The sequence below is a fragment of the Thunnus maccoyii genome, chromosome 16 (genome assembly GCF_910596095.1).
Source record: "Thunnus maccoyii chromosome 16, fThuMac1.1, whole genome shotgun sequence".
NCBI classification, from domain to species: Eukaryota; Metazoa; Chordata; class Actinopteri; order Scombriformes; family Scombridae; genus Thunnus; species Thunnus maccoyii.
Window position 1 is genome coordinate 7,901,815 of NC_056548.1, and position 27,756 is coordinate 7,929,570.

General features: G+C 39.1%; 3 protein-coding genes across 6 annotated transcripts in view; 1 reads left to right on the plus strand and 2 right to left on the minus strand.

The window, feature by feature from the left end:
• The window catches only part of nin (ninein (GSK3B interacting protein)), a 28,354-nt gene extending 19,421 nt beyond the window's left edge, over positions 1-8,933 (minus strand). For 2 of the 4 annotated variants that reach the window (XM_042437079.1, XM_042437081.1), the window contains exons 1-4: positions 8,072-8,159; positions 4,226-4,438; positions 3,129-3,222; positions 1,929-2,101 (exon numbers count right to left, since the gene is read on the minus strand). In XM_042437079.1, coding sequence (XP_042293013.1) covers positions 1,929-2,101; positions 3,129-3,222; positions 4,226-4,417 — 459 coding nt within the window. In that variant the 5' untranslated portion in view covers positions 4,418-4,438; positions 8,072-8,159. Of the gene's footprint in view, positions 1-1,928; positions 2,102-3,128; positions 3,223-4,225; positions 4,439-8,071; positions 8,160-8,489 lie in introns of those variants that run through there. The other 2 variants (XM_042437080.1, XM_042437082.1) reach the window with 2 other exon arrangements.
• Positions 8,101-16,536, plus strand: LOC121914118 (lysophosphatidylserine lipase ABHD12-like). Its single transcript, XM_042437191.1, has 13 exons — positions 8,101-8,188; positions 10,402-10,617; positions 11,612-11,714; positions 11,930-12,049; positions 12,238-12,268; positions 12,358-12,403; positions 14,271-14,400; positions 14,493-14,530; positions 14,781-14,860; positions 15,491-15,573; positions 15,776-15,854; positions 15,969-16,102; positions 16,387-16,536. The coding sequence occupies exons 2-13, from the start codon at positions 10,515-10,517 to the stop codon at positions 16,412-16,414; spliced, it is 975 nt and encodes a 324-aa protein (XP_042293125.1). The 5' UTR covers positions 8,101-8,188; positions 10,402-10,514; the 3' UTR covers positions 16,415-16,536.
• Positions 16,537-16,597: 61 nt separating this feature from the next.
• Positions 16,598-27,088, minus strand: pygl (phosphorylase, glycogen, liver). The gene is made up of 20 exons (XM_042437119.1): positions 26,770-27,088; positions 26,069-26,170; positions 25,854-25,932; positions 25,285-25,388; positions 24,386-24,517; positions 24,151-24,262; positions 23,791-23,873; positions 23,299-23,436; positions 22,574-22,666; positions 22,115-22,261; positions 21,680-21,843; positions 20,998-21,112; positions 20,716-20,817; positions 20,118-20,265; positions 18,894-18,952; positions 18,629-18,770; positions 18,243-18,450; positions 17,943-18,077; positions 17,711-17,777; positions 16,598-17,389 (listed from the first exon to the last, which is right to left on the minus strand). The coding sequence occupies exons 1-20, from the start codon at positions 27,010-27,012 to the stop codon at positions 17,201-17,203; spliced, it is 2,562 nt and encodes an 853-aa protein (XP_042293053.1). The 5' UTR covers positions 27,013-27,088; the 3' UTR covers positions 16,598-17,200.
• Positions 27,089-27,756: the final 668 nt, after the last annotated feature.

Genomic DNA, 27,756 nt, shown 5'->3' on the forward strand with positions numbered 1-27,756 from the left:
ACAGTGAGGGAATGAAGAACAGATGGGATTCTGCAAGTGGCGTTTTGATACATGGTGCATAGGCATCCAGGAGGGTGGGGGTTAGTGGGGCTTATTGTTCCTCTGTCACAGCCCCACTCCCTTCCTCCTCCCAAAGCGCCAAGCCTGCAGTCTCTGCAGCAGAGCCCCCTGACCCATCCCCATCTGCTGGTCCCCAGGCCGGACATTGTCGTATTGTTGCAACCTAGATTACTCAATACCAAGACACGCTTCAGTTCAATGTCTCCAATAGTGTTTGTCTTGGCGCTGGCAGGCATCTGGGGTGGAGTCGGGGGGCGCAGACAATACACAGAATATTAACACATCCATCCGTGCACAAACTGAAACGGCCATCATACCATTTCAGTGACTTTTCTTTGTCTCCATTAATGTTGCTGCAGCACATTCATGTTTGAGATTAGTCTCAACCTGGTAAAGGTCTGCACCCGCATGAGAAATTAACCTGTTGCCCTCCTGAGGCCACGGCGGTCAGTAAATCCCAAACTTAGCAGAAACTGACACTTTGTGCTGCGTCAAACCAGAAAATAGTGATCGCAGTTTCTCAGAGCACAAGGTGACATCTTCAAATCGCTTGCTTTGTGCAACCCAACAGGCCTTTTTCATAGAAGACATTTTGACATGTCACGGTGTGTGAAAAGCACAAGTGTAAAAATCATAATGACAACTCCTTTTCACTGCAGTGGTTTCAGGATCCTGGTATTGTGCATGCTGGCTCACTGTCACGTTGTCAAGGCTTACTGGGACGCTTGAATAGAACAGAGTCATTGTTAACGTTATTAGTAACACCTGTGCTTTTCCTACTACGACAGGTCATAATAGCTGCTGTGAAAAAGGCATACTGCCCAAAACCCAAAGATTCAGTCATATAAAAATAGAGAAAAACAGCAAATCCTCACATTTGAGAAGCTAGAACTAGTGAATGCTTGGCACTTTTGTCTTAATAAATTACATAAAATTTGTGTTTTATCAAAATTGTTGCAGATTTATTTTCTGTCAGTTGACTCACCCATTAATAGACTAATTGTTTCAGCACTACTTTACCAGAAATCTACCATTCTGACTTGTGTTGTAGGTCATGGATACTCAGGCAAAGTGTGAGCTTAGTCCTTCCTACACATGTCAAACAACTCTATAGAGTCAGCAGTAAGAGCGGGATTATCCACGACGAGGATCTAGAAGATCAACAGGGGGGAACCATGCTGAGCGCTCAGCTGCGCATGACCATGAATGAAAGCTAGAAAACTGTGACACAGAAGCTTGTTGCATTTGAGCAACTGCAAACTTATGCAGACAAAGTGAGGCTCCTTTTGATACTGTCAATCTCAAATAAAGAAAAATAAAAAGGAGGAGAAGATTTAAAGCATTCACAAACACTACAATATGCACTTGCCTCTTGCTTCACCTATTGAATGCTCTGTTCTGGTTGGACATGATGATGTAAATTCCTAAAACACTGTGCTGTTACCTTGACCACCACATCAGTGTCGGTCTATACAATCAGTACAAAGTATAATTTGACACTGAACACAGTTCTGCTGATACAGAATGGCAGCATGAAATATTAAACTGATAAAACTATGTGACGCTACACAAACATTGTGGTTACGTCTCGATTGCCCGAGGCTCATTAAACAGTAATGATGCTCACAGTGTTATTTACAGACAAAGCTATGTTGTTATGCAATGAAAGGGCCTTGTGAACCCTGTGTTGGAGCATCTACATTACATTTCAGGATCTGCCCTGCATGCCGCTAAGCTGATTAGCTAAGAATAACATCATGCCGCCAGTCCGTGGCTGCCGAGAAACACAGTACATACAAGGACAGCAGGCTTGATAAGGATGGCGGTACAGAACAGTGCTGGTAAAACTTAAAGAACATCAGTCTTACCTCACGCTTCCTAGGAACGGCTGAGTCATAGTTTTCCTCCAGATCCTCCCCCTCCTCGACGTTTGCGTTCATAACTTCGGGAAAGTCTGAAATAGGCGCTATGAACTCTGGCGTAGAGCGGCGGCCATATCGTTTACTGCCCTTTACAAACTTTGGTTGGATCTCAGGAGACTCTGAGGAGATAAAATACAAAAAAGAAACTGTAAAACCACTTCAATAGAGTCACATTTCCCTGCAGAGCTTTTTTAAAAAAAAAAGTCATAATATGCTTTGCACACAACAGAGGATATGATCACATACAGAATGAATGACCAATGACTAATATTTGCCACGGCATTCAGCAGCTACTTCTCCACAAAGTAACTACTTCTCTAAAGTCACGTGTTCCCATTTGTTTGAATAAAACAGACATGAAACTTCAAGTCAACAGTGTTTCAGGAACAAACTGCTGAGAAATTCACTGGAACTGTAGGTTAAGTAGACTTTATGCTTCACTGCCATTAAGTAAATATTGAAATATTATAATTATGTAAATAATGACAGAGCAGTAATTACTTTGAGGATCACATTTCCCACACTTCACTCTTGTGACACCAGTATCTTGCACCATATACTAAAACTAAATCTCTTTATATATTTATTTCATGCAAACACTTTAATGTTTCAGTTTTTTTGACCGCTTGTGTGAGATTTGTCTCTAAAGATATAAAATAACTGAGATAAAAAGGTTTAGCCCCTGTAATACTCAACTCACACAAAAACATATTTAGCAAAGTTATTTAAGATATTCAACAAGATGGGGGGGCATAATTACATTTTTTCTGTGAACTAGCCAAGTGTAAAAATCACTGTTTGTGCTACCATCCCCCATAAAATAAACAAACCATGCCAGTGGTCCAACCATGATGGTGCAAAAAGTTCAACTTGTCAGCTAATTGGCTTTGGGCCTGTGGTTTTGGCTCTGTATGTAGATTTACTGCTGAATCTGCATGGGGCCTGATCCACTTATTCAGCTCACACAGCCACCTTCTCTGCTTGGATGACTTGTTGAATGGAAAAAAGGTCTCTTAAAGTAAACTCATATTGACATAAATGACAGGTTAGGCTAATGATATGGGTTCACGGTGCCTGCTTGGTTCCAGGTTGACACTTTAGTGATTGTAAAAAAACATGAGACTGACACCAGAATCTACACCGTACCTGGTTTTGGCAGGGTCTCCTGTTCTGCCTGAGGTGGCTCGATGCTTGATGACAAAACCAGAATCAGTGCATCCTTGAACTGTTCAAAGTCAACCTGCAACAATGAAAAAAAACAGGATTCCTTGTATAAAATGCAAGCAATGCTTAGTATGTGAAGCAAATCTGCTCTACGATTAAAAAAAAATAAAGTTCATGAAATTCCTTCGACTGGGTGTAATTCCCTATGTGCTGGGTGGGGGCCGGGTGTCCCTGGGTGTCTGGGTGGAGGTGGTGGTGGTGGTGGTGGTGGGGAGGTCACACTTCAAGAATCAACAGCTGCTAACCCTGAATATGGTGATTTTCTTTGTGTTGGCGGCTGCCGGCTTTAGGTGGGGGTTTTTCCCCTTTTGACTTTATTGTTGGATGCCATAGCAAGGCAATCAGTTCACTGGCCCCTCTGCTAACCCCGCCCACACACACCCGCACACGCAAGACAATAGCCATCCGTCTGTCCACACGCTTATATACACATACAAAACTTCATGCAAAAAGTGTAGAGGTCTGGAATATATCTCATTCCAAAAGAAGACTAAATACTAGAGATGCACAGAACATACAACCCGCGGAGTCCAGTTGTACAGATTTGGCCAATGTCCTTTCTATTTCGTACATTTCCACATGCTGCACCCTCAAAGAAATGCATCTGTGAATGGTGATTAGTCGGCTTGGTTGTCCTGACGACAGACACCTGGGATGAGGGTTGATGGGGGCACATTTTCTCCTCAACAAGACAGCTAACAAAGCACCAGAAAGCCTAGAGACACAAAGACCTGAAAGCTGGAGTGGCTCAACACAGGCGTCTGCCGAATTCAATGGACAGAGAGGACTCTGTGCTCAGGAAAGCCAAAAGGCCAAAATCCCCATGTTCACCACAAAAAGGAACAATTTTAATCTTGCAAATATTTTTCTCTGAGCAAATTACTTGAACTCACTAGTTGCGACACAGCACATAAACACAGCATTTGCCAAAGACAGGACAGACAATGCCACACAATGCTTTCACCACAGATTTTAAAGTTTATTACAGCACCTTTTTTCAGTTGCAGGAGTAAACTTACCCTGGCAGTGAGTTGGTCCTGCTGCTGCAGCAGAGCGTGGAGAAGGGCTGGCGTGGCATCACCCAGGTGCAGGGACTGGCAGAGGTCGGAGAGTTCTTCTGGGTTCAGAGAGCCGGAGCCACTGGTGTCAAAACTGTTAAAAACTTCTTTTAAGCGCTCCTCGTAGTGGTCCTGCTCTTGGGCGTCATCCATCCCACAGGACAGCACCCTGCCCTGAGAGAAAGAGAATAAAAATCTTAGCAGAATTCATTTTAAAAATCACAGTATCTCATGGTCTCACAGGAGGATGAGATGAAAATCCTTTCACTCCAACACTTTTAAACAATCCAGCAAATCCAGTCATTGTTAAAAAGATACTCACAAACAGGGTGGAAACATCTATCTCAACAGCAGTTCCTAACAGTACCTTCATCTGATTGTCGCTGAGCGACTGAGCTACCAACACACTGCTCCAGCGTCATTTGTGGTGGAGGCTTTAGCTAATCCAATTACAACGATTAGACAATCAGATAAATTGATAGACATGACCAAGTCTGACTCTCTTTTGATGCTTAGCAGGAACATTTCATGACTGCTGTAACACACTGCACATGAAGCAGACCAGATAGAAAAATATAAACTTTGATGTAGTTAAAATAGATTTCAGATTTATTATGAATCATGTCAATGAATCTCATGTTAAAAAATAAAAGGAACTTCACTTTGAGAGGGCTGAAAAAGTAAAAATCATGAATGATGTTTGAAGTTTTTAGACTAAATGCTATTCAAACTGGTGATAAAAACAAGGACAAAGACAGCAAAGTGGCAGTGAAAAAGCAGCCAGGGACTAATTGAGAAGGTTACACCAGAGCCTTGTGCCAGCATGTATCGGCCAGTGGCATTAATTACAGACACTTACACAAAGTTTTTGTTCTTTCTACTTGGGATGCATCATCGCTGTAATTGAAAAACAATGAGATCATTTGACACAGAGCAAAGCCTCGCGTTCAGCTCAGCTAAATACTGAAATGCATAAAAAGCCACGTCTCTCGGATCTATAAGAGATGTTAACGACGAATCCTGGGTAACTATCTAGGATCTGCTATTTTAAGAGAGGAAAGTGAGATGAGAGTCAAAAAAAGAAAATAAAATCTGATGAAAGTCTGACTATCTTAAGCAATGACATAACTCAGACGCAACAGCCAAGGTCAGCCACCTGAAGCTTAAGGAAGGTAAATGTCAGTGAACATGACTGGAAATAGCAATGGGGAGCTGAACAGAGTAGAACATGCATCTACTTCTATTTTTACTTACAAATACTTTCCACAAATTTTATATCCGCTTCATTTCCTGGACACTATTCTGTATTCAAAGTGTTGGCAGCAGTCGTATGTACACATAATGCCTCAATTGTACTGTATATGTTGGTTTTTTTTGCTTTTCAGATTTCAACTATTTATATGTCTGGACTTTTGGTGGCCTTCTTTTAATGCCACTTCATACTTTATTCCAGCTAAAACCAGCTTTTTTACCGTTGTAGGAACCTAATCTCTTACTGTATAATGGATAAATAAGGCCTCTTCATTTCTTATAATATTAGTTTACTTTGATCTAACAAAAGCATTACATATATGTTGTATTTTAGACCTTTAAGAGTTTACCACTATACCTAATGAGTTGAAATTTCCCAGTTTGAGCCTATATGTCTATACAAAAAAAAAAAGCACCCTCCTGACCTCCTGCTTTTCCAGCTGCTCTCAGTGAGATCATCAAGCGCTCGGCCAGGTGTCCCCCACACCCCAGACTCGGGGTACCCATTCACGACGGACAATAGGCTGTCCACAAAAAACCAAATCAGTATTCTGCATCTGCACAGTTGAGCAGCTTATAAAAAGCAAGAAAAATCACGCCTCAGCATTATGACAAGCATCTGAAGCTATGGCGTCTTGCCAATTAGGATATTTTCGACCCTGACCTTAATTCAAATAAGTTTTACTCCTCACACTTTGCACGTGTTGCTGCAGTGATTATACGTTTGCTTTCTGCAAGCAGCCTCTGAGCCAATTATCCCGGTAGCCCTCCTGCTTGGCTCGGTCGCGGCGGCAGTGGCTCACGGTGGCCGAAGACTGACAGCTGCTGCGGTCAGAGAATCACACCAGACAAGGTCACAAGAAAGAGGTTAATCTTCACACCATCACAGCATTCACTGGTACTGGTGTGACTGGTGATCATCGTTAACAGATGTCAACGTGAAAAGTTGTTTGTCTAAACTAACTAAGGCCGCAACTAATGATTATTTTCATTATAGATTAATCTGGAGACCATTTTTTCATTTGACCGATTATTTGTTTGGGCTATAAAATGTCGAAAAATGGTGAAAAATATCAATCACTGTTTCCCAAAGCTGAAGCTGACGTCCTCAAATGTCTTGTTTTGCCCTGATCAACAGTCCACAACCTGAAGAGATTCAGTTTACTGTCATAGAGGACTAAAAATAGTCACATTTTAAAAGCTTGACTTAAAACAATTATTCAAAGTGTATCATAAATAGTTGGCAATTAATTTTCAAAATCAATTTATCGACTATTCATTGCAGCCAAAAAACTAAGTATGAAAAGGAGAACTTTATAAAGCTTACAAAATATAATCAGAAAATGTTATGGCGAATATTTAAGGGTTTTTACCTAACATTAGCCTAACATCAGTTTTATATGACCCTTTTATGAAACGCATATACTGCTCTGCAACTTAGTTTTCCTTAGGTCCACGATGCTTTAGAGCCTTCATTTTTATTTGATGATGAATAGGTGCTGCAGAAAAAAAGACTAATAAACTCAGGAGATGCCTTGCAAAGTGCATTACACAAAGTAATTGATTAAATTAGGCAACTAATGATTATTATGTATATAATACAAAAAAGCTTCAAATCCTCACACTGGGGAAGCTGCAACTAGCACATGTGGCACTTTTCCTTAAAAAAATAACTTAAAACTGATTATTCAATTATCAAAATAGTTGCCAATACATTTTCTGTCTGCTAAATCATTGCAGCTTTAGATTCAATCTAAAAGGATCTTCACTCTTATCACCATTTCTCCAAGCAGCTGTAATATTTATCTATGGCATGCCATCATTTGACCACAAAGCCAAAAGTTTCAATGACATTTCAACTACTTTCACAAATCCAGTTGGATGAAATTAGAGGGAGAGAAAAGTGCATGGTAAAAAAATGGGTCTCACAAGACACTCAATCATTTTCAAAAAAAAAAAAATAATAATAATAATACTGAAATCATTCTCCAGCTGCTACAGCTTCACATATCCATGCAGGGTTTTCTTAAGGATGTAAACACTGGTATATTTCAATCACAAAATATACTATTTTCAAGGCTTTGTTACAAATTCAAAACACTTTGAGTCAGCTGTGAACCCAGTTAACAAGAAAAGTGAAGTAAAAATGCCCAGTATCATTGCAGACACATTAACTTAACCAGTTACTCAATAAGCTCCTTGCAGAATCATTCATTGCAAACACTGTCAACAGTTGTCTTGGTGATGCCTGAGCGCAGTTTGCTTTACTAATTTAATGACTGCACCAGAGTAAACTTTAAAGTCAGTAATGGGGCTAGTAAAACCAGCAGAAAAGTCATTTTTACTAGTTCAACCAGTCAAAAGGGGACATTGATAGGAAAGTGACGGGCTATGCTAACCGCTGGGCTAATTTATCAGCAGGCATGTTGGGAGGAAACGGCTGCTCGGGAGTGCTGTTGGCTAACTGCATCCTATCTTTTTTATGCTAAAACCAGCGGTGAATATAGAAGAGAGGAAGCGGATTTAGCGTTAATATTGTGGGCTAAAAACACTCACCAAAGTCGCTGAACTTGGAAGACAGCTGTCTCCGTCTCCAACTGAAATTTAGAGATTGAAACGCGGCTATAAAACAAACTTTTACAACATTTCTCTTCGCGTTAACTTCCCTCGCAGGTAATTATCCTTTCCTCAGAGACCGGGTGTGACGGGGGGTTTAATTTGACGAGGCAGACGGTTTGGTCCCAATTGGAGAGTTTGTTGCTTTCAAGGGGTTTGGTAGTTGCTTTGTGTCCACGGCTGTGTCATCCTCCTCTGGCTTGTAGCGGTTTTTGAAAAGCGGCTGGTGGAGGAAGGGGCGGTGACCGGGAGCCTGCGAGGGCCTGAGTGGCTGCTGTCTGGCCCCCTGTGAACCAAACCAGCACTGCTATCGACCAGTTTACTGAATGAAAGTAGAAAATGCAGTATATCTACTTACAGCTTACAGCTTTCTCGTCCATTTGAACTAGTTTAAGAAATAAAATGTATTGTAATTATACAGTTATTGTTCACAAGGTTTGTGAACAATATGTATTTGTTTTTATGTCATGTAAAGGCAGCTTAACTACACAAAATCAAACAAATACCACTAGATTTAGAAGCTGAAATGGCAGTTGGTTGCTGTTACTCTGCTAACGTTATGCTAGCTAGCTTTAGCAGGAGTTTAACGTTCGCTGTTTTTTCTCCATCTTGTCTTTATTTCTCTCTTTTAGTTATGAATAACAAGCTGGACATATCGGTTCATCAAATTAAACAGCTAAGGAAAAAAATAAGTAATTTTGGTTTTAGCTTTATTAGCTAACTTTCACTTGATATAGCTGTCATTCTTTAGCTAGCTGTCTAGTTATCTCCAGTGATGGAAGAAGTATTCAGATCCAATACAGCAATGTAAAAATACTCCATTACAAGTAGAAGTCATGCATGAAAAAAGTATATATGTTTTATCAGCTTGATGTAGTTAAAGTATTGCAGTAGAAGTAGTGGTTTAGTCCCTCTGACTGATATATTATTATATATGACATCATTAGATTACTAATACTGAAGCATCAGTGTGTAAGCAGCATGTTATTGTTGTAGCTGCTGGAGATGGAGTTAGTTTGAACTACTTAATATACAGTTAGCTAGTTTAGTCCTGTGGTTCCCAACCTAGGCATTGGGCCCTCCAAAGGGTCACCTGATAAATCTGAGGGGGTTGTGAGATGATTAACGGGAGAGGAAAGAAGAAAAAACAAAGTTCTGATACACAAATGTGTTTTCAGTTTTAAGACTTTTTCTCTCATCTTTGATTTTTGGTGAAATATTGGATTATTGGATTTATCTGGTGACCCTTTGGAGGGGCCTGACCCCTAGTTTGGGAACCACCGGACTAAACTAGCTAACTGTATATAAAGTAGTTCAAACTAGCACCACCTCTGGCAGTTATAACAGTAACATGCTGCTTACACACTGATGCTTCAGTATTAGTAATCTCATGATGTCATATATAATAATATATCAATCAGAGGGACCAATTCTACTTTTACTGCAATACTTTAACTGCATTTTATTGCTAATACCAGGATTTTCATGCAGGATTTTTACTTGGAGTATTTTTACATTGCTGTATTGGTACTTTTACTTAAGTAAAGGATCTGAATACTTTTCCTACCACTGGTAGTCTTCTATGTCAGAATATGTGTGTGTGTGTGTGTGTAGAGTGTACACACTGTATTCTGTCAACACAATGTGGGTTATTTAGTCCAAACACTCTACAGTGTTTGAATCAGACTGGGACAAAGGCCATAACTTTGCTCTCACCTTCCAACTGCAGTGCCCGTCTTGGTCCACTAATTGCATATTTACCCTCATAAATAATCCTGGACACAAAGTGATACTAGTTGGTCTGTGCTATTATAAAACCCTGAAATCCTTTTGTGGAGTGTAACTAAGTACATTTTATTTAAGTGTGGTAATTAAGTGCAACTTAAAGGTGCTTCTTTATACTTGTACTCCACTACATTTCAAATGGAAACTACAGGGTCGCTAGTGGTTATACAGGTGGTAGGTGCATTTGTGTCACCAAGTGTTTGTACCTGTGTATGGTTTTACTACATTTATTGCTGTTTGTTTGGCTACACATCACGCAGTTGCATTTGTAATGGATTTGTATCCTTTGTTGTGGAAAAAAGGTTTTCAGGTCCTTGGATATGCCTTATAGTTTGATAAATAGTGTACATAGCTGACAGAATTGCTCCTTCAGTACATGTTTGAATCACTGTATCAAATTTGAACCAATAGCAGTAGGGCATATGATTAGTCTCAGTTGAACGTTGACCTCGTTTCTCTGTATTTCACAATACTCATGTTGTCAGGAGGAGAGCGCTGCTGGATACTCCCTCAGTTCACGACTGAAACAAGGGAAAAGGGACTCAAGGAGGTCAGATTTTGTTGCCGCTGAGGGGAAATAATTTCGTCTGTGGCAAGGATGAAGAGAGCTGTGTCATTCCTGATCACTGTGTATGTCTCAGTGCCTGTCATTTTATACCTGTTCCCGTGGATACTGGGCCATGCCATATTTGCTCACTTGTGTAAGTAGTGTATTTTTCAAATCCACATCTTCTATTCAATGCACAGTCACTACAAGTTAGATCAGTTTAGCTATATTTATTCTGGCTTCTATTCAATGTATAGCTGTTTGCTAGAACAACATAATGCTTGGGTGATCAAATTTGTCATTGACAATGTTATGGTTACTATGTAAACTTAAAATAACATGTTATGATAAAGTATTCTCATGTAAAATACATTATGTATGCAGAAACACACCATGAAACAGAACTAGCTTGGTGGTGTTATTGGATATTATCATACAGTACACTATTCTCATTATGCAAAATAAATGCATTTACTGTAGAGGTGTAAAGATTCACTAAACATGCAAAGCCCTATAAACCCACAAAGATTCACAGTTTGATAGAATATGCACTGGTACCACAATTTGATATGAGATTGGTGCTTACATTTCCAAGATATATGATATTTGAGACTTTGAGATAAAATAATTGAGTTTGCTCAATCACTTCCTGCTGCATTAAAAACAAAAGCACGGAGTGACAAAAACTGAACAGCGTCGACTGCAGCGCTGTGTAGTTCAACAGCAACCCGTCAGGAATTGTAAAATTACCCACCTTGATACATTTGATACAATATAATATGCTAGGATTGTATTATATGGTTTAATTTAATTTCATGTTAATAATATAATTTTTCCATATTGATACATGCCAGGATATGGAAAATATTTGTAAAATCCTATAGAGCATGATTAAATTTATGATTGAATAATTAAATACATCAACTGTCTTATTGTAATGCAATACTTTAGACAAAAAAATCTTTACACACGCAAAAGAAAACTTACTTAATACGACATGAAACGATACTATTCAATACGATACATTTTGATAAGAAATGATAATACAAACCAGTATAGCCTAATATGATGTGATACAACGTGATAAAAACTATACAATATATAAAAATCATGCTGACCTTGTGTACTCTTTTCCGCTGCGGCTTCAGTGAGGTTTCCATTGTTGGTGGATCTTGGCAGACCTGAAGACGTACTGAACCACACGTGCAACTTCTACCTCAACACTGAGGAGGGCGTCTCAGTGGGTGTGTGGTAGGTCATCTGTGGGTTCCTGTTGTGTCCATTTGAGTGTGTCTGTATTTGCATGTTTGGTACAGGTGGCTCCACAGTGAATGGGACCACAATCTAGTCATTCAGCTACAAGAAAGCACTCAAAAACCTGCTGTATATCTTACAACATGAGCGTGTTTGTTTGTGTCTGTTCACTCTTCCTCTTCTCTCGCTCTCTCCATCTTTGTGTCTCGTAGGCATACGCTCCCTGCCAGCCAATGGGAGGCGTCCGCAGGGAGAAGCCCTGAGTGGTACCAAGAGACGCTGGGAGACGGCCGTCCTGTTATTATATATCTCCATGGCAACTTAGGGACCAGGTGGGATGAGTGCGGCAGTATAGAGACCCTTGAATTGATCCTAATGGAGTCTAGTGGGTATTACATGACTGTTCGGGCCCCTTGGTTCATCCAGAGGCACAATACATGTGAGGGTTTGTGGGTCAGAGTAAATGAATCTGAAAGCCTCTTGTTTGTTTGTATTCATTGCTCTTGTGTCATTTCTCCAGGGCCATAAATCACAGAGTAGAACTTGTGAAGGTACGGTTTATGTCCTCAAGTACGGTTGATTCTCAGTTTTGATGAACAGTTTCAGCGTTGCATGAATTTGTCGTTTTTGTGTGTTGCAGATTTTAAGTGCTGCAGGGTATCACGTCTTGTCTTTAGACTACAGAGGTAAGATGCTTATTGTTGCTAGAAACATTAATATTCCCCATTTCATTGCTTTGTATGTCTTGTTGTCAAGAAGAGTAGCAGGAGATGGACCCAAATGCAGGGACTGAAGAATAACGCTTTATTCATGCTAATGCAGGCAAAGCAGAACAGAACAAAGGATCCAACAAGACTGAACTGAAAACCAGGACTTAAATAGAAACTGAACTAATGAAACAACGAGGAACAGGTGGAAAGACACAAGGGCTGATTGGCTGGCAAAGACACATGCAGCAGGGCAGGACTGACGAGACTGATACAGAGCAGGTGTGTAGGGAAAGTGTGAGAGAAAAACAGGCTGGGGAGGAGCTGGGGAGAAACACAGGAGGGAAACAGTGCAAACAGACAGCCAAAAAACCAGAAAACACAAGTAGGCTCAAGAACGCCCCAAATGCCAGCAGGCCAAATGCAAACAAAAAAGACTCTGTGCCACAGAGCCAAGTGGGCTGCAAGACAATGTGAGACATGCAAATTTTTAAAGTCCAAAACATAGATCTGTTCCATTACCCAAAAACTGATACATCACCACTTGGAGTTTGAATTAACAAATGATATTAAACCTGGCAGCTCTGAGACACCAGCCTGAAACACATTCTCAAAACAAACATACTCATTCTTTACCAGGTGAAGGCAAAATTATTTCAGATTTCACTTCAGTTCTGTTAGCTCTTCCAATCGAGCACATGTATTACTAACTAGGCAGTAAAACGTCTGGACAAAAGTTAAATGCAATGAGCAACAGTATCTCAAGTGGTCCTTTATGTTAATCTTATCTGTCCATCTCCCACTCAGTCCAACAAACAGGGAAAAAGTCTGAGGGCATCTAGTGGACTGATGGAGGGACACAGAGCCAGACTGGGACACTTGTATTATGCGTTCTGTGTTGTATGTTTTAATAAGTACCTGACAATGTAGTATAATGTCCTGTATATTTATTACTAACATTAATATTCTCTTCTCTTTTTATTATTGCCCTGCACACTCATAAATAATATCAATAACGTTGTCAGTTTAAATCTTACATTGTTTTTTTTTTTTAGGGTGATTTTGTAACATCTGTGCAGGAACTGCAGATGGAAAATAGCCTTTTGACCAACTCTTGCACATTTACAGCAATGTTTCTTAATGTTCCTGTTAAATAAACCAATATGTATCTGCAAACTACAAATGTCATTTTACAATGTAATCTAAAAGGTGGAAATTGAACTAGCAGATAGTTTATCCAGGTCTAAAACAGAATATTTATCATCAATTTATTGTCTAGACAATATGCTGTCTTGATGTAATGCTGTGTCCAGTGGTGTAAAGTACTTTTACTTAAGTGCTGCACTTAAGTACCACTTTGAGGTACTTGTACGTTACTTTATACTTCTACTAAACTCAATTTCAGAGGGTAATATTGTTCTTTTTACTGAACTTCATTTGTTTGACCACTATAGTTTTAGTTTTTTCAAATAAAACATAAGTTTTTAAAATACGATGCCATGTTGCATCAGTGTATATAAAGTAGTTTAAAGTAGCTTCAACTCGATCAACTACAATAACAAAATGCTGCTTACATGTTGAAGCATCAATAACAATCAAATAATATAATATAGTAGCCGTATGTAATAATATAACACCCGTGAGGATCCATTCTGCTGCCTGATGAGGACTTTTACTTTTACTCTTGCTGATAATTCTTCTGTACCTTTTCTTAATTAAAAGTGGATTGCAGGACTTTTGCTTGTAGTAATGTAAAGTATTTTCACATTGAGGTATTACTACTTTACTTAGAAGTAGTAATAGTAGTAGTGTCCTGATTTTGCTGGTTCATATTTCTTCTAATGAGGTTTTGGAGACTCCACTGGGGAGCCGAGTGAAACCGGCCTGACCACTGACGCCCTCTATCTGTACAACTGGGTAAAGAAGCAAAGCAGTGGGAGTCTCGTCTGTCTGTGGGGACACTCGCTTGGCACCGGGTCAGTTTCTCTTCAGACACGTGTAACTAATAGAAGCAACTCAGCAAAGAAATCAGATGAGTAAAACCTGCTCTCATTTTGTTTTCTTGCAGAGTGGCAACCAATACTGCAGTGAAAATGCAAGAGCAAGGTGGGTTACAGTCTTTTTAAAGGTCAGCCATGGTATGAGCAGGTGACAAAAAACAATGACTGCAATAGATAAAAAGCACAAACTGAAAATCATGAGCTATAAACTGCATTTTATGTTAAAATTACTCAATAATACAGCATAGTGTGCCATGTAGTCAATGAATATTGACTTTATACGCCTCTAAATTTGATTTGAATACCCTTGTCATCCATATTTAATGTTTATTTTATCATTTGTTTTTTAATATCAGGGTCTGCTGTTGATGCTTTAATCCTTGAGGCTCCATACACAAGAATTGGAGAAGTTGTAGCCATCCATCCGCTTGCTAAGGTGAGGCCTGTTGCACGTTTGTTTTTTTGTCATTTTTGTCTGTCTGCAGCCTTCAGGGTCCTTACAAGTCCACAAATACACAGCTGTTTGTCTCATTTTAAAAGAATGCCACATGCAAACAAGAACAACTTTTTACTCCTATGGTAAAATGTTTGTGAGAAAATTAAAAATAAAGACTGGAGAGGGAGAGTGGATAAGGTGCAAAAATGTGTCAAAGTCAGAGTGGATTGAATTTAAACCCACAAAATCATGTTTATAGCCTATGATATTGATCTGAAAACCACTGACCACCCCTATTTTAGCTCAGCTGCTTTAAATGAGGCCCAAAGGTTAAATTCATAAATGAAACCTCAAATGAATGTACTTATATTTACCATAATGACAATTTAAATATACTGGTGACACAACTCACCTAACACTCTCTTCATACTTTTAATATATTCACTATCTTAAAATGAATGATGCTCTTATATCTAAGCATAACAATGTCTTATTATCTTCATTCCTACTGGGATACACTCAGAAAACTGATGTTTACCAAACAGCCATTTCTTTTCCGCAAGTGTGCATGTTATTACACAGGATATTACAAAAATATTTCCTCACAATCTGTTCCCTGTTTTCTTCCAGATGTACATGTTCCTTCCGGGATTTGAGAGCTTGGTTTGGAACATTTTGGAAATGAACAACATAGTATTTGCTAACGATAAAAAGTAAGAACGACTTTAAAAAAAAGTGCCTCTCCTGTTACAAACCAATCCTTTGTTCTAGCTGTTGGTTTATTAGTTTTTAGTTGTGCTAAAAATGTGATAAATATGGTGCTAAATAAATTTTATTCAGCTTACGGGGCATTATTTGGCATTTTTTATATCCGTCTCTGACTGTAAAAATATTTTCTACCCAACATCTCTGCAGTTTAAAGACCTTGACCAGTCCAGTTCTTATACTGCATGCAGAGGATGACAATATTGTTCCTTATCACATGGGTCTGAAGGTACAGTAGAGCTTCATGTATCCCTCCTTTGAGTGTTTAAATAATGTCCTTTTACAGTGGATGTTGCTGCCTTTTTGCTCAATTACTTTGCACCTTTTTTTTTTTTGTCTTCAGCTGCACCAGATATCACTTGAGGCTCAGAAGGAACATAAGAAAGATGTTAAAGTCGAAATGATCTCCTACGGTGCACATCTTGGATTCTCCCACAACGACATCTACTTAGATCCCAATCTGCCAGTTGCGGTTGGGTAAGTTTAAATTGAAAACTGACATGTATTTTTACAATGCAATGTGCAAAAAAAAAAAAAAACTTGTTCTAGTTAGTCCAGGTGAAAGTTTAAATGTATAATTTTTGTTTACTGAAATGGATAGTTTAATCCACCAAAGCTTGTCTGTACAGTGCATGTTTTTGCAGTCATTATTGTGTTTTTCATTAAGCTTACTGTGTTGTTCTTGCAGACTTTGTGCGTAAAACCACATTTCCCTCAGGAAACTTTAATACATTTAATATTCCATCTGCTTCTTGTTGCAGGAGATTTCTGCAAACCCTGAAACAGTAGAAGTAATTCAACAGAACTTGGCAGTGTGGCAGTTTTGCATTGGCTCCAGCTCTCATCTCCAATTGTTGGCATCTATAAAGCACATTTTGCAAGATAATGTCCAATAAATTCTGATATCATGATTTATTTTTGTCCGACAGTACTTGTTTATCTTTCTCAAAACTGAAACAAAAGCACTTCATGTCATTATATATTAATATTTTATTTCAAAACTGGGAAGAAATACTTTAGATCAGGAATGAAAAGTGTTCATATTTTTTTCCTATGACAAGAAAGATACTGAGAGAGACACACAATGTGACAAGAATGGGGTCAAGTAAGATCTGCAAATAGCATGTTAGCATTTGTTTATATCTGCCTGGAGTATGGAGAGGCATTGTCACACATGTACATAGAGCATACTCACAGGAATGTAATTAAAAATTCACTTTAGTCACCTGCTCTGCCTGACGTCCTACTGAATTCCTGAAATGCAGAAACTCCCATCCATCCTGTACCCCAGGAATGTTCAATATGAGGAAATAGTTTGCTCATAAGGAAGTACTTGACCTCTCTCTCTCTCTATCTCTGTCTGTCTCTCCACAATAATTCTTGGTTTACTGTATGTGTTGGTGCTAAAGGACTGTAACAGACATATATCAATGCAAGTGCTTTGACAATAAAAATAAAAACGAAGACGTGTGCAGATCTTCTTGAAAAAGTTCAGTGAGGTGTTACTTGAAGAGCGCAGGCGAACAGAAACTATACTGTAAACATTAAAAGCAGCCTCTCGGTCGTCAAACAACCTCACATTTTCTTCAGAGCTCTGGCAGTTTCCTCGATGGCTTCTCTGGGCTCACTCGGAGGCGGGATCTTCAGGTCGGTCGGCTCGACCCCCCACACCTCTGTGGCGTACTCTGTGATGGTTCTGTCACTGGAGAACTTTCCTGTCGCAGCGATGTTCCTGATCACCATCTTCGTCCACTCCTTGGGATTCTTTTAAAGAAAAATAAAACATTTTTGTAGGTTTTTATAAAGGATGTATTGTTGTAATCCTGCTTCTATCTTCTTGATAATTACTACTAACCATATTCTACCAATCTATTCTATATCCTAATAGTTAATTTTTCCTGCTTGCTCATTTTCAGCTTGTTATTTTTCTGTTTACCCTCTCTTTTTATACTACCTTTTGTAAATTTTCTAAACGCCAAAAAAATACACTTTTTTATAATAGAAAAGAACATACAAGAAGAGGAAAAAAAAGACCGTATGCCCTCTGTTGAAAATCCTGAGAAATATTTGTGAGATGATTGTTACCTGATAGAGTTTGCTGACTTTCTCTTGACATTTCAAGTAGTCTTCAAAGTCTGCAAATACTTTGAAACTGAAGAGAGACAAAGGGGGGGAAACATAAATACGCCTGACAACTTGAGCTCAACAAAAAATCCAAAAAGTGAGCAGTGAAACTCATACAAAGAGGGGAAAAGAAATGCTTTTGAAGATGGGATACATTAAATTTAATGAGATTATTGATCTGTGTGTTGCTCACCGGTCATGTCTGAAGAGCATGTTTGTAAGGTCCTTGAACTGTTCTGGATTTTTAGGGCTGAAATATCCACTTGTGATCTGGTCCATCACATGTTTCAGCTCTGGTATCTTCTGGTAGTACGACATGGCATCATATCTGACAAAGTATGAGCAAAAGTTAATAACAGAATAAAAAAGATCCAAATAAGATAAAATCAAATCTTAAGTAAAAAGTCAGACAGACTCAGACAACTTTATTTATCCCGAAAGGGCAATTCAGTTTGGCAGTGTACCCAGATCATGCAAAAGAAGTCTCCTTTACCCCTTTTTGTCCATTTCAGCCACGTCCTCCACTCGCATGCCAAAGATGAAGAGGTTCTCCTCTCCGGCCTCCTCGGCCATCTCCACGTTGGCTCCATCCATGGTGCCGATGGTGAGCGCTCCGTTCAGCATGAACTTCATGTTGCCTGTTCCTGAAGCTTCAGTACCGGCAGTCGAGATCTGCTCTGACAAATCTGTGGCAGGTATCACTGAGGAAGAAAAATTAGATTAAAATTAAAGAGGGAAACGTGTTAAGCTGTGATTTTTGGTGGATTATCCTTAATGTTTTGGAGTTAAACCCTTGAAATCAGAATTTTGCACATGCTCTTGTGTTATGAAAAGGTCAAGACCATGTGTAGGTGTTAAAGTAAGTTGTCTGGATGGTACCTTTCTCTGCTAGAGAGACCCTGTAGTTCTCCAGGAAGATGACTTTCAGCTTGTTTCCCACCACTGGGTCATTATTCACCACATCACCTACTGCAGTGATCAGCTTGATGATCATCTTCGCCATGTGATACCCGGGAGCAGCCTGCAGAGGGCGACAATGGATGACTCGCTTTAAAACAAACTATTAACACACTTCCTGGTCTGTTTATTGGCTCTTTATCTGCATTATTTGTCATGTCAGCTTTGGCTGAGGCTGAGCTGGTACCTTGCCCCCGATGATCACTGTTCGAGGTACAAAAGGTGCAGTCGGATTCTTCCTGATGCCTAGAGACACAATACAGAACACAAACTCATTATTATAATGAAGAAATATGAACACATCCTTTCTCACGTCTCTGCACTGGCAACAAAATAGTCATGGAAATGATTTTTAAAATACTGTATTATTACTTGTCTACAAATCATATATCTTAATGATTTGCAGACAAGTAAACAAGTATATCTCACATAGAATAACTGGTTTATCTTTGGCATTCTCCAGTTCTGGTTATATTTCATTCTAAATTTATTTATTTTTTCTGTGTTTCCCACTTTGATTTTACTATTTATTACTCTCATTTGTGATATTTTACATGTGTTATTTTTTTTCTATGATGGATCTGTCCTTAATTATTCTTTTATCTGTCTTATGTTGTACATTTTATGAAATTTGTAATTGTGTATGAAATGCACATATATGAAACGGTACTCACATTCTTTACTTGAGTGAAAGTACAGAAGTAGCAAATTGTACTTAAAGAATCAAAAGAAAAAGTAATAGTTGTGCAAAATGTTATACTATATATGGTACATATTTTACTGTATTATCAAATTACTAATTTGGATGCATTAACATGTAAGCAGCATTTTAATGTTGTAGCTGGTCGAGGGGGAACTAATTTGAACTTATTTATAAACTGTTGGGTAGTTTAATGTGTGACAATTTATCATATTTCAGGAAATGATAATGTTTCAATGGAAATCTTTATCTGCAAAGTAACTATAGCTGTCAGATAAATGTAGAGAAGTGAAAGTTATTTTTTAAAGTATTTTCCTCTTTAATGTAGAGGAGTAGAAGAATAATGTAGCTAAAAACTGTACTTGGTATGATACTTGAGTAAAAGTATAGTAAAATTTAGTCACATTCCAAGAAAAGAAAAAGATTTTGATGCAGGGAAAATGAGCATTTTCTCGAAGTGATAATAAATTCTGAATGATTAAAATTGCCGCACTGTTTATCTCAGCCTGCATGGAAAATTCCCACTGTTGGTTTGAATGTCAGATTCATGTCATTCTTAGTGTTTGTTTTAACTTGCTCGGAGAACCTGTCGGGTGGGGAATCTTCCGCCTGTCCGATGATATCATTTAACTTCTCACTCACAGTCGCAGCCCTGTGACGGCCTGTGAAACCATCTGTCACTCAGTAATGAGCAGTGAGCCATTCACATACGGTTATACATGGTGATGATGTGCAGGCAGTTCAGGAGCTGTCGCTTGTACTCGTGGATTCTCTTCACATGGACGTCGAACATGGACGATGGGTTTATTTTCACCCTGTACTCTTTCTCCAGGTATTGGGCAAATTTCACCTTGTTATCCTGTGAGAAAAAAAAAAAAAAAATCTGAAATGCGTGACTTGGCAACAGAGTTGTTACTCACTGAGGTGAAGTTGCTGAATCACAGGTGCAGCCTGTCAGGACGTGTTTGTTTTAATGCGGCAAAATGCTATGTGGCAATGCACAAATGAATTAGATTTTAATGTCTTTTCCTGTTATGATGTGTAGAAATGACAGACAACTGACTGAGAGATGTTATATGTGCAGAGAGAAGTACTACCACTGCCCACATTAGAACAATTCATGTTTAGGTTATTGTATTCATGGTGCAACAGGGCAAAACAGGAAACAAAATGCCATGTGAACACGTTTTATATCAGATAAAGCCTCTAAATCTACACCTTCTTTATGACTGGCTGTGCAGAATACATATGCATTATCAATTTGCTTATAACTGTTTATGTCATTTCTGTTTAAACTCTAAACTCCAACCTGTTTCACTTTGGAGACATCACGGATGAAGGCAGCGTGGTCAACAAAGTCATTCAGCTTCTGTAGCTGGCTGAGGTCGTTCACATAATCCTCCCCGATCACCTAAAAACAGGCATTAAATCTAACTGTAACACAAGATGTGGAAAACTCTGCCAAGATTCACTCATAAATTACTACAGCTGGGGAGTCAGAGGTCTTAACCACTGCACTGTATTTTGGCAGCATTTATTTATTGATTGATTTATTGATTGTTTATTTATTGCCATGGCAGCTCAAACAGACCTCAGCTATGAGCTCAGCCAGTCCGGGGTTGCAGAGAAGCAGCCAGCGTCTGGGAGTGATGCCGTTGGTCTTGTTCTGAAACTTCTCTGGTTCAAGATCACTGAAGTTACGGAAACTGTTGAAGAAATATGGGAAATGTTAAAGAATGACTAAATTTGGTTTATCAGAGACAAAATAATGGAAGTGTGTGTATCAAGTAGTATCAAACAGTAGTTAAAACAGCACACCAGCATGTTTGTTTTATCCTCTTAACCATAAATCGATTGGTTGATCAACAGATTGAAATATTTTAACAACTATTAGATGGATTGCATCATCTGAGGATATTTGAGACTAAGTGAGTGTCTGAATTTCTCCACCAGCAGGTCACAGTTGCCACTTATTTAGTGGAAAAGTGTCGAAGTTTTCAAGTGAAATCGAGTGACACATCTTTTTACAGTTAACAGACTTGATGATTCAATACTGTGGTAATTTATGAGGCCATACTCGTGTGGTGTTTAGCAACCGTCTAGTTAGTTGTCTGCCCATCTGAGCTGCTGAGCTTCCACTTGTAACCTTTGTTAGTATCCGCAGATACAGTTTGTCACTGCTTTTTTTTGGTCATTTGTTGTATGAAATTTAAAAGCTACTTTTTACTTTTTGTGCACAGCTGCATGTTTTTAAGCTACGCTTTTAAGCTTACACGTCAGTCTTGATGATGTCGGAGTGTATCTTAGCAACACCGTTTACAGCGTGAGATCCCACAATGCACAGGTGCGCCATGTTCACCCTCTTGCATCCGTCCTCTTCAATCAGAGACATTTTCCTCAGTTTGTCTACGTCGTCTGGATAGAGTTCTGCAATCCTCTGCAGTAACAGAACAGACATAGACGTGGTGTCAAATTCATGCAGTGTGTCACAGATGTGTTCAGGAAATATGAGACATTAGCTTCTCTCTCTTATTGGAGGAATAAAGATGGAGACTGACAGCTGTGTGATAGTGGGTTTCTAAAAATGTCACATTTCTTTCAGTGGTTTCAGAATTAATCTCTTTCCTTCCTGAGTTTTTCATTTTCATAATAAACATTTCAGTATTCTACAAGAATTCCTTTAGGACTACATCAACTAATATACGTACGTTGAGGTGGTTCTGGTTGATCTGGTAGATGATCTGAAGGTGTCTGGGCAGGAGATTCTCCAGCAGCTCCACAGGCCAGCGCTCCAGAGCCTCGGGGAGGACCGTGTGGTTGGTGTAGGCAAAGGTGCGCTTGGTGAGATCCCAGGCCTGCAGAGGTGAGAGGAGTTTTTTTTCTCTCATTCAACATCACACCTGAGCTTTGTAATTAATGACATACCAACAGTGCAACCTGTAAGTTTCTATTTTCTACTTTCTTGATGACCTGACCTAACACTTCTTATTGCACATAATTACAGGAATTAGTATTTCATTTGTCATCTTGGCTGTGTGGCTTTCATTTCCTGTATTTGTCCATTATTTCCATATTTAAATCTGTTGCACTGATTAAAAGTCACTCTCAATAAGCTAAATGATTGAAAACATTCACCCTGCAGTCCACCAAATCTGACTCTCACCCACCGTGTCCCAGTCGAGTTTCTCAATGTCCACAAAGACTCTCATCAGCTCGGGGATGGCCATGGCCGGGTGAGTGTCATTCAGCTGGATGGCAACCTGGAAAATATGACAACCTGTAAGCTCTACCACTGTTACCTCCTCTAGCTGTTGCTATATAACTGCAGGCTCCAAAAAAATCTGTTGCATGAGGTGTTGGTGCTGTTGCAGTTTGACTTAGTTTACTTTTATCCTTCTCTCAGTATTATTGAAGAACCACCTGTGAAACACTGCTAGACAGGGAAAATAAAGGGGCTGCAGGTGTTTAATACCTGAAATATCTTAGAATTAAAGACACTCATTACATTACATTTGCCGTGCCTTTGCACAAAATCACAATATTATGTCTGCAGGGTTTCTCATTTGGCATTATGAAACATGTCTGCTGTTGCTGTAATGCATTTTGTTTTCAGACCAATAAAAGGAATACAAAGATCACAGTATTCTTCATAGTAATGCACCACTTAAGTAGATGTTTCTGTTGAATCTCTGCTCTGTTTTACATAACTTTAATGTTATTGTTGTGCAATACAGGCCACCTTTAAATCAAGGGAACAAGCTGAGTTTGGAGGCTATGCCACAGATTTGTGTACAAAGAGTAAAAAGCTGTAAAGATCTTGTTGCAGCTGCCATGTGATTGAGGAAATGAAACACTGGTCTTCACCTCTGAAGCAGCTGATTCTGACACTTACTTTATCTGGGAAGGTTTCAAAGGACGTGCGACCAGGACCGCCCTTCTTTGTGGTCTTGAAGCGCCGGATGATGTCTTGGAGTGTGGCGGCCACGACAAAGTATTCCTGCTTCAGACGAAGTTCTTTTCCCTCAAAGAACTACATCATAGAAACGTGTAGAGAGGAAAGAGCAAAGTGATAGTTAAGACCTTGATTTAGTAGGAATGTATGTGTGTGTATCATGTATTTCTGTTTCTGTTTATGCATCTTAACTTTAACTAAAAACTAAAATGTTTTTGTCTACTCTTTCATTGGATATTGACTGAATAATTTGTATACTCTTATTGTATCTTAACTGGATATTGTGTGTTTTGAAAAAGAGATTTTAATCTCAATGAGACTTTTATCTGGCTTAATAAAGGATAGAAGTCCAGCAACAGCAGGAAAATACAGTAGATTTTAAAAGCTTTCAAGTGTTTACTGAAGAAAGTGATTGTTTCAAAGATAACGTACGTTGTCGTTGGGGTAGAGGACACGGGAGATGTTCTCTGCCAGATTTCTGTCCAGAACGGCCTGGATGTAATCTCCAACATTAACTAAAGAGAGTAAAATACATTTCAGTTTCATTAAGACAGCAGTGATGGCTTCTGCACATATAATATCTGCTTATAGGTGCATGTATAGTAAACAAAGAAATAAACTTTGCAGGAGAGGAACAAACTGCTTCATTTGAGCTACTTTGCAACACAGATATCTTGTTGCAAGGTGCCAGTGTTGCGGCAGTTTCCTTCTGTCTTGCAAACTTTTTTTCTGTTGAAAGCTAAAAGGAAATGCAGAAACCCCCAAAAACTCAAAAATGGCTTCAGCACTCACAGTCTCTCAGGTTAAAGTCATTGGGGGCACGAGCAGACCACAACCTCATGGTGTTTACAGTGTTGTTCATGTATCCAGGGATGGGCGTGTCATAGGGCATCGCCAGAACCACCTGCACAGGAAATAGTGAGAGGAAGACACATAGAAATGTTACATTTCTCAACAGGATCTATATGTTTACAGAAGCCTGTTATCTTATCTATGTTAGACCTAATCAATAATTCAATATCAGTACCTGAGTGTCCACCCATTTGGAGCCTTCGCTCGTCTCCTCTACTCGACCGTAGAAGTGAACCGGCAACATGTACTCAGGACGCGCTTTCTCCCAGGGGTTTCCATGCCGCAGCCAATCATCTGCCTCCTCCACCTGCAGGGTAAAGATGAGATCGTGTTAACATGATGTTGCATGCTGAGACCCTGCCTGACTTCTGACATGCTTTTCAGATATGATTACTCTCACTTAATTAATTAATCTCACTGATATATCAAGCACAGTCCTGTTCATGATCCTTTGATAAAATTCTGTGTGAAGTTCTGAATAAAATATACATATTTTCACTAAAATTTACTGTCCACAAGCAGCAGGGATTAAACATGCAGGGCTCATTCACCCCAGTGAAAAAAACACTGAGTCTAAATCTAGTTCACTGTTCAGAAGTGCATGTTTACACTGAGGGTTTGACCTGCAAATAACCAGCTGAATTCAAGAGGGCAAAAGCCTTCAGTGTGAGGATCTCTTATCACAAAATACGCAATGTATGTTGTTTTTTTTTTCATCTCAAACCAACCACCCACCATCTTTTACACAGAACTTGCACCACTGCAGTGGCACTAAAGGGAGGTAAACCACAAACTCATCTGGTATTAATGATTAGCTTATGATGTATTGTGACCTACTTCACTTCTACTTTGGCCTCCTCAACTCCTGACAGTATGAACATGTTCAGAAAAGAGAATCCTGTTAGATAAGAAAAGATAAACTATGAACTCTAGAGATCTCTAGAGATGAATCTGTGGTGTGACCTCCAGCTCACAATATTTTGACTGAAATAAAAATATTTATATTTAGATAATAGGGTCAGTCAATGTGTAGCTAATAGTCTTTTGATGAACTGAATTGTGTACAGTTTTTACCTGCCAGCCGTCTCTTATCTTCTGGTTAAAGATTCCATATTCATATCGAATGCCATAACCGTATGCTGCCAGACCCAAGGTGGCCATTGAATCCAAGAAGCATGCTGTGTGCAGAAAATACTTTAAAAATTAAACATAAAATCAAAAATACAAACTCCATAGTGCTGAATTGAGAAATGGAATGACTGTTTGTGGTGCTGTTGGGGAAGTTCAGTGTTCATTTGTTCATTTGTCTGTCTCTTGCAACATTTCTGTGGGTGCAAGTTGCTTCAAATGTTCATCAGGCAGACTGGCATTTGATGGACAACTGCCAAGACTAGACTTATAATGGAGTATTGTTGTGCTGGAGATAAAGAGTTTGCATGCAGAAATAGCTGTTAATTTATGTATTTGGGTTTCTGGGTTTCATGAAAGACCTTTGGCTCATTTTGTGTTTGTTTAAAAGAAGTATGTACTGTAGTCTTTTATTCTCTAACCCTGGGTTATTTAGGAGGAGTGTTGGTATGACATCTCTGTGTCTGCCACACTGTTTTATATCTGCACAGGTTCAAACATCTGCAGCCTTTTACCTGCCAGTCTGCCCAGACCTCCGTTCCCCAGACCTGCATCCTCCTCCATCTCCTCCAGCTCCTCCATATCCAGGCCGAGCTACAGCAGAGAGGAGGAACATAAGAGCCTACTGTTCTCATTTTTATGAGGAAGCAAAATGTTATTAAATACAATATTATGTGTGTGCTCAACATGTCTTTGTTGTAGCCTGCATTTCCTGTAACTGCTGTCTGACCTGATAGATTGCTTCATCGCAGGCGTTCTGCAGCCCAAGATTGATCATTGTGTTTTGGAGCGTCCGGCCCATGTAGAACTCCAGAGATAGATAATACACCCTCTGCACAAAGAAAAAGCAGAAACAAACCGTCTGCATGTGTGCACAAAGTTCCTCTTTTTAATCCAGTTACTATAACTGGTAAGATCTAAGATTAAATACAGGCAAATATTTATGATTTAGTTTTAAACATTATGTGAATGAAGCTGGCATAAGCAAACATTTTCCTGCAGGAAATAGCTCTGTAAACATGATGCCATTACAAATACTGCTGGAAAGTTTGATGCAATGTGAAAACATTGCACACAACCTACTTCCCATTGAAACGTTAAAAAAACATGTCACAGAATATGCTTTGCAAAATACACTTTAATATATTCTATATATATACTTGGAGAAAGAAAATGCTGATGTGTTGCTCTGTGAAGTGTCATTTATATATAAAATATAGATATTTTGGTCAGTTTTTGCCTCAAACTGATACCAATTAAAGCATGTATTTAACATACTTATTTGACAGTGAGTGCTTCAGATTTTCCAGGAAACTGCATTTCAAACATCTAAAACATATTTTGAAAGAGTGTCATTGACACGTCTCTGAGTTAAATGAGGATGTATTTTCACAGTATGCAAAGCAGTTTACTAAAACTTCTGATCTTTACCTTTGGATCTGCTTCATAGTAAAACTGCTGTGTTCTTATCCATCTCCCCACCAGGTGATCTCTCACAGTGTGGGCCAGGGCAAAGTAATAATCCCTGGGTGTGGCAATGTTTCTGTCTTTCACCAGAGTGAAATGCAGGTGACGATTGAAGCCCTTCTTCAGCTCAGCAACATTCTCCACTCCCACAATCCCCCTGATGCTGATCTGCTTGCGCTTCTCGTGGTCGGTGAGCGGTGTTGCCATGGTTTGTGCTGAGTAACTGTTGCTGTCCTGGTTGGAAGTGAAGTGAAAAGGTAAAATGGTGGCAGTTTTTCATGCAGCAGTCTCCTCCTTTGCTGCTTTTCATTGGTGAGTTCAGGGGGAGGGTGTTTCCTGCCTCAGCTGAGCGGAGCTTCAGAGCTGCACCAGGAAAAGGTGAACAGAGACAACAAATAGGAAGGGTTGAACCAAGTTTCTAGGCGGAGACACTCTGTTTGATTAATGTTCATATTTCATCTAGTGTTAAATTTTTAAGAGATACGTGTTCCTCTGAAAATATATTTCTTTTTCCACATAGTTGTTTGTCCTCTAATGAAAAGTTTAACTTTTTTATTACTACAAAATACATTTTGCACAAGTTTGCACAAGTATTTACCTCCTGTTTTAGGACACACCTAAAATATTCACTGCTGCAGCCAAATGCCTGTTTAACATGGTGTAGTCATGTGTGTAGTCATGGGTTTCCGTTAATTGTAGTATAAATAAACTTGTATCTTAAGGGTCTGACTTTTGATCTACATTAAGAGGAAAAATGAAGAGTGTAAAGAACAAGTCAGGAAAAGAAAATATCCAAGTCAGTTAAATCTTAAATCTTTAAGAAATGGAAAGAGCATGACACAGATGTAAATCTGCCTGAAGCAGGCTGTCATTGAAATCTGAGTGAGTGCAAGAAGAAGACAAGTGATGGAGGCAAATGAGACCTCTGACGACTCTGAAGGTTTACAACCT